Consider the following 12,272-nt stretch of genomic DNA (forward strand, 5'->3'; position numbering starts at 1 on the left):
TCTGCAGGTTGAAGAATAGCAGTATTACAGAAGAAGGTTGTGCTGCTCTGATTTCAGCGTTTGATTCAAATCCTTCAAACCTGATCGAGCTGGATCTGAGTGGAAATAAACTAGGAAACTCAGGAATAGAGAAGATCTGTCTTCTGTTGAAAAATCCTCAATGCAAATTCATGAAACTGAAGTATGTATCTTCATTTATGTACTTTTCTGTATGTTTATAAACATTTATTAATGTGTATTTAATTAGCTTAACTGTAGAAATGAAGGCCACAATTTTAGTTGTACTTTTATCTAATTTAGAGTCTGACTGAGGCTCATATTCATTTTTGAAAGAAACTGAGGACAGCATTTATTAATGATGGAGTTTGATTACTATTACTTTTTGCCAATATTAAAATAAAAAACATTATTGGCATACATCTTTTGCACTTTATGACATTAATTATTTCATAATTTATCTATTTATGTTTTCAGAAGCCATTCATAAATCCCGTTAGAGATGTGATGATATATGTCTCCAAAAATAATAACAATTATTATGATGTATTTATTTTTCTATAGACTCTCAGAGTGCAGTATCACAGAAGAAGGTTATAACGCTCTGGCTTCAGCTCTGAGATCAAACCCTTCACACCTGATAGAGCTGGATCTCACAGGAAATGATCCTGGACAATCAGGAGTGAAGGAGCTCAGTGATTTACTACAGGATAAACAGTGTTCATTAAAGACCATCAGGTGATAAAAGCTTTCAGATATTTCAAAATAAACACTGATGTTTTTTATTTTTTTGTAACAGTTTTTTAAAAAGTTTTTGTAATACAATGTATAAAAACGGACTGTGCTAATTTATTTTATTTGAGTAATTCATATGTTCTCAATGAAACTGGAGACAATGATCATAACTGTAACTTCAACCACATTCTTCACACATTTTACATTAATACTACACTGGGCTAGAGGAGCACAATATTTAGGTGATTAGATATTATTGACTGATCACTGGGAGAATTCAGTTATTATTATAGCACTGATAATAGATTTTACACTAATATTTTCACAGATAAGTAGTTTTGCTATATTTGTGTTCACAAGAGAATATCTGATGATGATTTAATGTATTTGTCAACTTGTGTCACATGTGTTTAGACAAATTATATCACATTATCATTTTCATAGTATTATTATTTGGCCATGATTTATTTTGATCATCTGCTGTAATTAAAGATATGCTGTTTTATGTTTTCTGTTTATGTGTAAAGAAGTAATAAGTGGAAATACATTTCTGTACTTTCTGTTACTGGTGTTTGTTTATACATGAAAATGGCAATAGTTTAATTAATTCAGACCGATGTTTGAAGTTATTATTCTGCTCTGTTTAGAGATTCGTTTAGAACAGGAGCTCCTAAAGGCATACAGTTGGACTATTATCTAATCTGTAATTGCTTTCTGTAGGTTTTTGAAAAAGTCCTGCTGCACAGGAAGCGTGTGAGTATCTCACTAAAGTTCTGGGCACAAGTCCATTATTACTGACAGAACTGGATCTGAGTGAAGATAAATTAGGAGATCTGGATGGAGAGAAACTCTCTGCTCTTTTGGTGGACTCTCACAGCAAACTGGAGAAAATGAAGTGAGTCAACATGAGTTTATAAGTTATATCTTCTGTTTCGTCATTATTAGACTTTCAGACATTCTGTATGTGTGAGAAAATATGATGAATTTGTTGTTTGAAGAATATGTGCTGAAAAATAAATGATTCTGTTTTTGTGTTCAGGCTGAATAATTGTGAGCTGACAGAGAAAAGCTGTTCAGTTCTAGCTACTGTTCTCTCCTCCAAAACCATCCTGAAAGAGATGAACCTGAACAACAGTCGTCTGCTGGACTCAGGAGTCAAAGTGATCTGTGAGGGACTGAAGAAATCTGTGTGTGAGCTGAAGATACTCAAGTGAGTACATTTCACCATCATTCAACATATGTATACGTATGTATTTATATCTAGATTTTAATCGGTTCACCTCCAGTAATGGAAATAATTGAATAATACTTTGTTGTTTTTGTTGTAGACAGTGGTTTTCATTCACTAACTGTGCACTGAGAACACATTTGTGTATTTTTAAAAGTGTTGTCTCTTATCACAGTAATAAAATATGTAAGTTAAATAACTACATATCTGTGCAGTTATTCAAAATAATCAACATCTGCAGCTGATCAGAACCGTGCATTAATTTATTATAATCATCTCTTACAATAAATGTGATTGAGCACTGTATGTATTTGCTTTTAATTCATGTTTTTATTTTCTGTAGACTCTCAGACTGCAGTATCACAGAAGAAGGTTATAAAGCTCTGGCTTCAGCTCTGAGATCAAACCCTTCACACCTGATAGAGCTGGATCTCACAGGAAATGATCCTGGACAATCAGGAGTGAAGCAGCTCAGTGATTTACTACAGGTTAAAAACCATAAACTAAAACTGAGGTGAGTCATGATGAAATAATACTAAATAAATTATTTTTAATAAAGCCTTTTAAAGCCTATTTTTTCATAGAAAATTGATTTTACTAATTCAGTCTATTGAATGGAACTTTGTTATATTTTTAAATTATTCAATATCAATATTTATGACAATATTTGTGACCTGTGCTGGCAAAGTGAGTCGGACTGCGCACAGTCTAATTTTGAGCTACAGGCAAAAGAAGTGAAAAATGTCAGTTTTCGTCTAATTTGAACACATCTGAATTTGACATTTGAAACACTTTCAGATTTGAAACATCTAAAATGATCTTTATTTGTATGTTTTCTGAGAGAAGGACCTTTTTCTCTGCTCTTCTGCTTCTCATAAGTTGTTTGTCTGTTGTTGTAAAGCGCAGAATTCTCGCTGAAAAAATAAGATTTAAAGAAATACGATTTTTAAACTCATGCTGATGAAAACAAAACGATCAGTGACTCATATTTGCAAAGCACCTCTCCCAGAGCGTGCGATCTCCCTATACAGTACATTATTGTGAAATGTGTCTTGGCGAGATTCATACAAACGTTATGTCTGATACTGTAGATCTGCCTCATTGTTAATCATTCATTAAAAGGAAAGACGATATCACTCACTGCTCTTGATTAAACTACTGTTTATTTGCATCAGTAATTTTTTTGTCAGATTCCAACAAATCATATTTTAATTTAAAGTTATTTAAATGGAGAACAAATTTTTGAAAAATGTCTCATTCAGCTTATTTTGCCAGCACCAGTCACATTTATTTCATTCTATTAATGAGGAAGGAAATGTATTAAACACATTTGTTAGACTGAGAATAAATGTAAATATAGCTGTTGTAGTTGTTGTTGTTTTTAAAAGGTCAACTCCACAAAGTAGGATACTTTCTAATTCAGGGCTCCAATCAAACTCAGTTTTCCCTTTTTATGTATTCGATGTAATCGAAAAGGATGTTTAATGAAATGATTTTTTTTTAATCCATCTTTTAAAATGTAATAAAAAAATATATAATTTATACTGAAACATATGGCATTATTTTTTGGTGAAAAATGTGCTGAACAACAGAATTTGTTCACTGAATAAATTAAAATATTGATGGAAAAAACACCACAAGCATCACATGGGCTTGAGTTTGTGTAGTAGATGAAACTACTGTTTTTGTCTTTTTTTTTTTGCAGGTTTTTGGGTCCTACTGCAGATGAAGCCTGTCAGTATGTGAAAGGAATTGTGGGTAAAAACCCATTACTCCTGAGAGAACTGAATCTGAGTGAAAATAAGCTGCGAGTGAATCAGATCACTGCTCTACTGCAGGATAAACACTGTAAACTCAACACACTGATGTAAGTTTTATCTTTATGATTACTCCTTTTAATACTTGTGGACTTGCTGCTGGGTGTGTTTTATGTATCTCTTACTTGAGTTTTTAATGAATAATCATATAATAATAATAATGCTTTTGTAATGTCATTATCAAGCAAATCTTTTTCTTTCAATGCAGTCTGAATAACAGCGATATCACAGAAGAAGATTGTCGTGTTCTGGCTTCAGCTTTAAATTCAAACCCTTCAAATCTGACAGAACTGAATCTGAGTCAAACTAAACTCAGAAACTCAGGAATGAAGATCTTCTCGACTCTGTTTAAGAATGAACAGTGTAGACTGAAAAAACTGAAGTAAGTAATTTAGTCAAAGTGTAAAACAGGCTAACTAATGCAAAACTGATATTATAATTTTATATTACATCACGTTTATAATTGTTTTCTCTTTTATAGGTTTAATTCCATCTGTATTACTGAAGAAGGTTGTTCTGCTCTGGTATCAGCATTCAATTCAAATCCTTCAAACCTGATCGAGCTGGATCTGAGTGGAAATAAACTCGGAGACTCTGGAGTGACTCAAATCTCCAGTCTAATGAGAAATGTACAGTTTTCACTGCAGATACTGAGGTTAGGATTTAAATCTCAACATGAATCAGTATGAAGCTCATAACTGGACTGTAAATGAAGTCTAAAATTAACACTCTATTCAGCAAATAAGGAAACATGTACATCCAGCTGGTTGTTATATCAGAAAAAAATATAGATTTATTAATTGAAGTTTCAAATGAAAATCTTCCACTAAGAAAACAGTTCCTAAAACAGCTTTGAGTCTAGATGAATTTCAGATAAGACTACATTTAAGGTGTAATGTACAGTCATATCACGATTTACACAGCTTTTCACCACATAAGTAAAGATGTGGACATGTCATTTGAGAAGGCAGTGTTTTAAAAACGTACATGTTAATTTTCTGAAATCCATTGCAGTGTTCAAAACAATTGTTCTAGTAACAAGACGAACACTTCAACAATTGCCACAGACCTACTATTAATATTGAAGTCCTCTGGGTTCATTTGACAGTAAATACAGTTGATAACTGAGGCACAAGATGATAGCAGTTGTGATTGAATGAAACTAGAGAGTGGTGTAATATGAGAGATGTGATAGAAACGCCAGATGAGTGGTATGTTATTTGGCGTTGCTAATGATGACTGTTGTTATCAGTGAATAACACACCTTGAAATGTTGCAACTGAACAATCAGAATCAAGTATTACAGAGAGCTGTGTAATGAATGCACTTAAATAAGTCTTTTGAGGTGCTAGGAAATATAAATATCAGATAACATTTTTATGAAGCCTGTATTTATAACACATTAAAAGGGTATTCTTAAGGCATTATATTGGATGCATAATGCATTATAAAAAAAACAATAATATGTTGTTTCATCTCATAAATAATCCTAACAACAATTATAATATTATAATACATCATAAAACAATTTGTGGTTATAACCTTTATGAGTATGATTATTTACAGTATAACACTCAATGAAGTCATTAAATCTCCAGAATCTTACTGATATTACAAATATGGTTAAAAGCAAATGTGCCTTATAACACAATCGTCTGATCAAATATCTGACAGTGTGGCTTTTTAAGAAAAAATACTGTTTTTATTTATTTATTACTAATATTGTTGTTGTCATCAGTGGCGCCCCCAAGAGGTGACCAGGGGTATCCACGACCACCACTGTATAAACTCTGGCCACTCCTAGGATGATTTGCAGTGTTTACTATTCATTTAAATGCAGAATGTACATTCACAATAGCTTGAGAAGTGAAAGAAAAGAAGAGGGAAAAAAAAATGCATCACCGGATGCAGCCACCAGAAAAGATTGCAGATTGACACCACCTGAGTATCTGCTTTCACTGGAAATGTAGAATTATCACAATTTTCAAGATATGGGGCAGAACATTTATAGATCTAGATAATTTATATAATTTTATATAGTTACTAACACAAGAAAGTTACTTTTTTTCCTCCAAAGATCAGCATAATTACAAGTGTGATATTGATTTTATACAACAGTTCAATGAACAAGAGCAAGAAGTTAATATCAAGAGACTTATGTTTTAGACAACATATTCCCGGTTTTGTGCTCTATTTCTAAAAACAAAAATCATTCCAAACACAGCAACATGAAAGAGTTTCGTTCCTGAATGAATCAACCGTTTAAATGATTCGGTTCAATCGCAAATGACTCACTTATTAACAGTGACTCGCTTCCACCTACTGGTGGTTTTAATTTCACATTTAAGGATACCTTTTCATTTTTTAAATAATTTAAAAAATCAGTTTTCAATGTTTTATGTTTAAAATATCAAAACATTATTTATTAATTTGTAACTGCTGGTGAAAGTATCCCATGTCCCTCAGAGCTGCATTAAACAGTGTGTAAACACATCTAAATGACACTTCAGATGCAGCTTCTGTTTTCTCTGTATGACAAAGATCAGTTTTGTTGATACTGATTGCATTTCCTTTTAACAGCCCAAATGCCAGTATTTGACCCAAAAGATGATGCACACTTTTAGAAACAATGGTGTAAAGGTAAAAATAAAAAGTCAGGAGTCAGCTGTCAGCACAATTAGAAATAAGATATCAGCACAATAACACTGAGCAAAATATTAAGTATCGTTATTAATAAAATCCCAGAAATTACAGATATAATTTTTTTGTCAATATTACAAACCCTTATTTTTATTTTATTTTTTTATGAAAGTGTTGTGACATACAGCCAAGTATGATGACCCATACTCAGAATTCGTACTCTGCATTTAACCCATACAGAGTGCACACACACAGCAGTGAACACACATGCACACACACACACGCGCCACACACACACACACACACACACACACACACACGCACACACAGAGCAGTGTTCATCATTTATGCTGCAGCGCCCAGGGAGCAGTTAGGGGTTTGATGTGTCTTGCTTATGGACACCTCAGTCGTGGTATTCAAACCCACAAACTTAGGAGTCAAACTCTCTAACCACTAGGCCACGACTTTCCTATTTTGATGTGCCACCCCACGATTTACTGTGGCTTCATCTGGCCACTCCTATTAAAATTTTCTGGGGGCACCACTGGTTGTCGTCATTGTTGTTATTATTTATAAGTGGTCTTTGTCTGCTGTCACAGTCCCACCTGTGGGACGCTTGGCACTCTTTTTTGTTTTTGTCTTTTTCTCTATAAAATCTTTTAGTAATCATCATAAGTCATATATCATTTGAAACCTTAGAAGCCCAAGATTCATTGGACATTGCGTTACCATCGGACATTGCGTTACCATGGAAATGGTACTTTAAAATCCAATGGTGGTCTCCTCCCCCTTAGTGGGCTGGGTCAAGTGTCATATTACTAAATGCATTACGGACTTTTAGAATCAAAACTTTTTATAATCTTGTTAACAAACACATCATTGGAAAGGTCTGAGTCTCAGGATTTCATATTTGGTGATTATTTTGATAAATTTAAAGAGAAATCTAGAGCTAAATTCATTAAGCAAAATTCAAAGTAGTTTTGTTGACTCCCAGTGGCTGTGTGTGGTATGACGCCCCAAAATAAAATCTCACAGGAACTCCAAATCTTTTCATATCAACTTCAAATTTGTAACATAACTTATTTAGACACAAGGCTTTAACTTTATACTAATTTTAGAGTAAACCTGTTATGTAAAATATTTATAATAAATAAAATAAAATTAATATAGCCATTTTATTTACAGTACATTTAAACTTCTATAACTTTTTGATACTTCACTGAAACTTTTGACAAAATCTGCTAATTTTCTTTTTTAAATAGAGACCAACCTTAGGTTTATATTCCAAAGTGTTCATAAATTACATCAATTTAAGTTTGGATAGTGCACTTTAATGCCTATTTAAAAAATGGGGGGTGACAGCTAAGGGGTTAAGTAAAGTAACATCTTAACAGTGGCAATATATGAGACTTATAATACATTATAACTTTGGGAAATATAATTCATTGTAAGTTAAGTGGATGCATTGTGTTCACTATGTGTTATAAGCCATCATACTCTTAGAAGCTATAGCCACAAATAAGTAAATATTATAATGCATTAAGACTTGTTATGATTACTCATGAAATGATACAATATATTATAACGTTTTTTTTATTTATTTTTTATAATACATTTTGAATTCATTATAATTACATTTACATTTAATCATTTAGCAGACGCTTTTATCCAAAGTGACTTGTAAATGAGGACAATGGAAGCAATCAAATATTATGTATAACAATAAAAATAATGTATAACAATTATAATGCCTTAAGAATACCCGTATAAAGTATTATAAATACGGGTTTCATAGAAAGTGTTACCAAATATCCTAATGACACAATCCTCATATTGAAATCTTTTTAGCAAAGGAGTAATTTCTAGTATTTTAAAACTACTTGTTTATTTTTGTATTCCTCTAGACTGTCAGACTGCAGTATCACAGAAGAAGGTTATAACGCTCTGGCTTCAGCTCTGAGATCAAACCCTTCACACCTGATAGAGCTGGATCTCACAGGAAATGATCCTGGACAATCAGGAGTGAAGGAGCTCAGTGATTTACTACAGGATCCAAACTATCAACTGAAGACACTGAGGTGATATGTGATGAGATGATACAAAATAAATTACATGCATGCAAATAATTTATATAAATATAATTTCAAGAATATAAAATGCATTTATCATGAAGAATCAATTTTTCATTAGATTTTCAGAAGTTTAATTTGAAATGTAATTGAATACTGCTTTATCTTACATCAGGTTTTTGGGTCGTGCTGCAGAAGAAGCCTGTAAATATCTGACTGAAGTTCTTCACATTAAAAACCCGTTACTCCTGAGAGAACTGAATCTGAGTGAACATGAACTAGGAGACACAGGAGTGAATCAGATCTCTGCTCTACTGCAGGATAAACACTGTACACTCAACACACTGACGTGAGTATTTCACATGGTTTATAATGCTTTACACAAAATGTTGATGTTATATTTTTACAGTCTAATGAAACTCTGTTATTGTTGTTCTGTAAAATATTTAGGGACTGAGATTAAATAAACTATTATTTAAATGTATCCTTCTGTTACTCTTATTAGTTTCGTGTCTTTCTCTGCAGGTTGAAGAATAGCAGTATTACAGAAGAAGGTTGTGCTGCTCTGATTTCAGCGTTTGATTCAAATCCTTCAAACCTGATCGAGCTGGATCTGAGTGGAAATAAACTAGGAAACTCAGGAATAGAGAAGATCTGTCTTCTGTTGAAAAATCCTCAATGCAAATTCATGAAACTGAAGTATGTATCTTCATTTATGTACTTTTCTGTATGTTTATAAACATTTATTAATGTGTATTTAATTAGCTTAACTGTAGAAATGAAGGCCACAATTTTAGTTGTACTTTTATCTAATTTAGAGTCTGACTGAGGCTCATATTCATTTTTGAAAGAAACTGAGGACAGCATTTATTAATGATGGAGTTTGATTACTATTACTTTTTGCCAATATTAAAATAAAAAACATTATTGGCATACATCTTTTGCACTTTATGACATTAATTATTTCATAATTTATCTATTTATGTTTTCAGAAGCCATTCATAAATCCCGTTAGAGATGTGATGATATATGTCTCCAAAAATAATAACAATTATTATGATGTATTTATTTTTCTATAGACTCTCAGAGTGCAGTATCACAGAAGAAGGTTATAACGCTCTGGCTTCAGCTCTGAGATCAAACCCTTCACACCTGATAGAGCTGGATCTCACAGGAAATGATCCTGGACAATCAGGAGTGAAGGAGCTCAGTGATTTACTACAGGATCCAAACTATCAACTGAAGACACTGAGGTGATATGTGATGAGATGATACAAAATAAATTACATGCATGCAAATAATTTATATAAATATAATTTCAAGAATATAAAATGCATTTATCATGAAGAATCAATTTTTCATTAGATTTTCAGAAGTTTAATTTGAAATGTAATTGAATACTGCTTTATCTTACATCAGGTTTTTGGGTCGTGCTGCAGAAGAAGCCTGTAAATATCTGACTGAAGTTCTTCACATTAAAAACCCGTTACTCCTGAGAGAACTGAATCTGAGTGAACATGAACTAGGAGACACAGGAGTGAATCAGATCTCTGCTCTACTGCAGGATAAACACTGTACACTCAACACACTGACGTGAGTATTTCACATGGTTTATAATGCTTTACACAAAATGTTGATGTTATATTTTTACAGTCTAATGAAACTCTGTTATTGTTGTTCTGTAAAATATTTAGGGACTGAGATTAAATAAACTATTATTTAAATGTATCCTTCTGTTACTCTTATTAGTTTCGTGTCTTTCTCTGCAGGTTGAAGAATAGCAGTATTACAGAAGAAGGTTGTGCTGCTCTGATTTCAGCGTTTGATTCAAATCCTTCAAACCTGATCGAGCTGGATCTGAGTGGAAATAAACTAGAAAACTCAGGAATAGAGAAGATCTGTCTTCTGTTGAAAAATCCTCAATGCAAATTCATGAAACTGAAGTATGTATCTTCATTTATGTACTTTTCTGTATGTTTATAAACATTTATTAATGTGTATTTAATTAGCTTAACTGTAGAAATGAAGGCCACAATTTTAGTTGTACTTTTATCTAATTTAGAGTCTGACTGAGGCTCATATTCATTTTTGAAAGAAACTGAGGACAGCATTTATTAATGATGGAGTTTGATTACTATTACTTTTTGCCAATATTAAAATAAAAAACATTATTGGCATACATCTTTTGCACTTTATGACATTAATTATTTCATAATTTATCTATTTATGTTTTCAGAAGCCATTCATAAATCCCGTTAGAGATGTGATGATATATGTCTCCAAAAATAATAACAATTATTATGATGTATTTATTTTTCTATAGACTCTCAGAGTGCAGTATCACAGAAGAAGGTTATAACGCTCTGGCTTCAGCTCTGAGATCAAACCCTTCACACCTGATAGAGCTGGATCTCACAGGAAATGATCCTGGACAATCAGGAGTGAAGCAGCTCAATGATTTACTACAGGATAAACAGTGTTCATTAAAGACCATCAGGTGATAAAAGCTTTCAGATATTTCAAAATAAACACTGATGTTTTTTATTTTTTTGTAACAGTTTTTTAAAAAGTTTTTGTAATACAATGTATAAAAACGGACTGTGCTAATTTATTTTATTTGAGTAATTCATATGTTCTCAATGAAACTGGAGACAATGATCATAACTGTAACTTCAACCACATTCTTCACACATTTTACATTAATACTACACTGGGCTAGAGGAGCACAATATTTAGGTGATTAGATATTATTGACTGATCACTGGGAGAATTCAGTTATTATTATAGCACTGATAATAGATTTTACACTAATATTTTCACAGATAAGTAGTTTTGCTATATTTGTGTTCACAAGAGAATATCTGATGATGATTTAATGTATTTGTCAACTTGTGTCACATGTGTTTAGACAAATTATATCACATTATCATTTTCATAGTATTATTATTTGGCCATGATTTATTTTGATCATCTGCTGTAATTAAAGATATGCTGTTTTATGTTTTCTGTTTATGTGTAAAGAAGTAATAAGTGGAAATACATTTCTGTACTTTCTGTTACTGGTGTTTGTTTATACATGAAAATGGCAATAGTTTAATTCATTCAGACCGATGTTTGAAGTTATTATTCTGCTCTGTTTAGAGATTCGTTTAGAACAGGAGCTCCTAAAGGCATACAGTTGGACTATTATCTAATCTGTAATTGCTTTCTGTAGGTTTTTGAAAAGTCCTGCTGCACAGGAAGCGTGTGAGTATCTCACTAAAGTTCTGGGCACAAGTCCATTATTACTGACAGAACTGGATCTGAGTGAAGATAAATTAGGAGATCTGGATGGAGAGAAACTCTCTGCTCTTTTGGTGGACTCTCACAGCAAACTGGAGAAAATGAAGTGAGTCAACATGAGTTTATAAGTTATATCTTCTGTTTCGTCATTATTAGACTTTCAGACATTCTGTATGTGTGAGAAAATATGATGAATTTGTTGTTTGAAGAATATGTGCTGAAAAATAAATGATTCTGTTTTTGTGTTCAGGCTGAATAATTGTGAGCTGACAGAGAAAAGCTGTTCAGTTCTAGCTACTGTTCTCTCCTCCAAAACCATCCTGAAAGAGATGAACCTGAACAACAGTCGTCTGCTGGACTCAGGAGTCAAAGTGATCTGTGAGGGACTGAAGAAATCTGTGTGTGAGCTGAAGATACTCAAGTGAGTACATTTCACCATCATTCAACATATGTATACGTATGTATTTATATCTAGATTTTAATCGGTTCACCTCCAGTAATGGA

At 32.5% G+C, this 12,272-nt stretch overlaps 2 protein-coding genes across 2 annotated transcripts in view; both read left to right on the forward strand.

Moving 5' to 3' along the window:
* Positions 1-1,946, forward strand: part of LOC113074261 (ribonuclease inhibitor-like) — a 38,291-nt gene extending 36,345 nt beyond the window's left edge. Inside the window, exons 11-13 of the mRNA XM_026247020.1 lie at positions 8-181; positions 1,466-1,627; positions 1,772-1,946. Coding sequence (XP_026102805.1) covers positions 8-181; positions 1,466-1,627; positions 1,772-1,946 — 511 coding nt within the window. The remainder of the gene's footprint in view (positions 1-7; positions 182-1,465; positions 1,628-1,771) is intronic.
* Positions 1,947-2,323: 377 nt separating this feature from the next.
* Positions 2,324-12,193, forward strand: LOC113074262 (ribonuclease inhibitor-like). The gene is made up of 9 exons (XM_026247021.1): positions 2,324-2,474; positions 3,666-3,827; positions 9,012-9,185; positions 9,566-9,739; positions 9,906-10,079; positions 10,256-10,429; positions 10,810-10,983; positions 11,701-11,874; positions 12,019-12,193. Coding segments are annotated over exons 2-9 (1,221 nt in total). The 5' UTR covers positions 2,324-2,474; positions 3,666-3,825.
* Positions 12,194-12,272: the final 79 nt, after the last annotated feature.

Source organism: Carassius auratus, unplaced genomic scaffold (genome assembly GCF_003368295.1).
Source record: "Carassius auratus strain Wakin unplaced genomic scaffold, ASM336829v1 scaf_tig00014173, whole genome shotgun sequence".
Taxonomy (NCBI): Eukaryota; Metazoa; Chordata; class Actinopteri; order Cypriniformes; family Cyprinidae; genus Carassius; species Carassius auratus.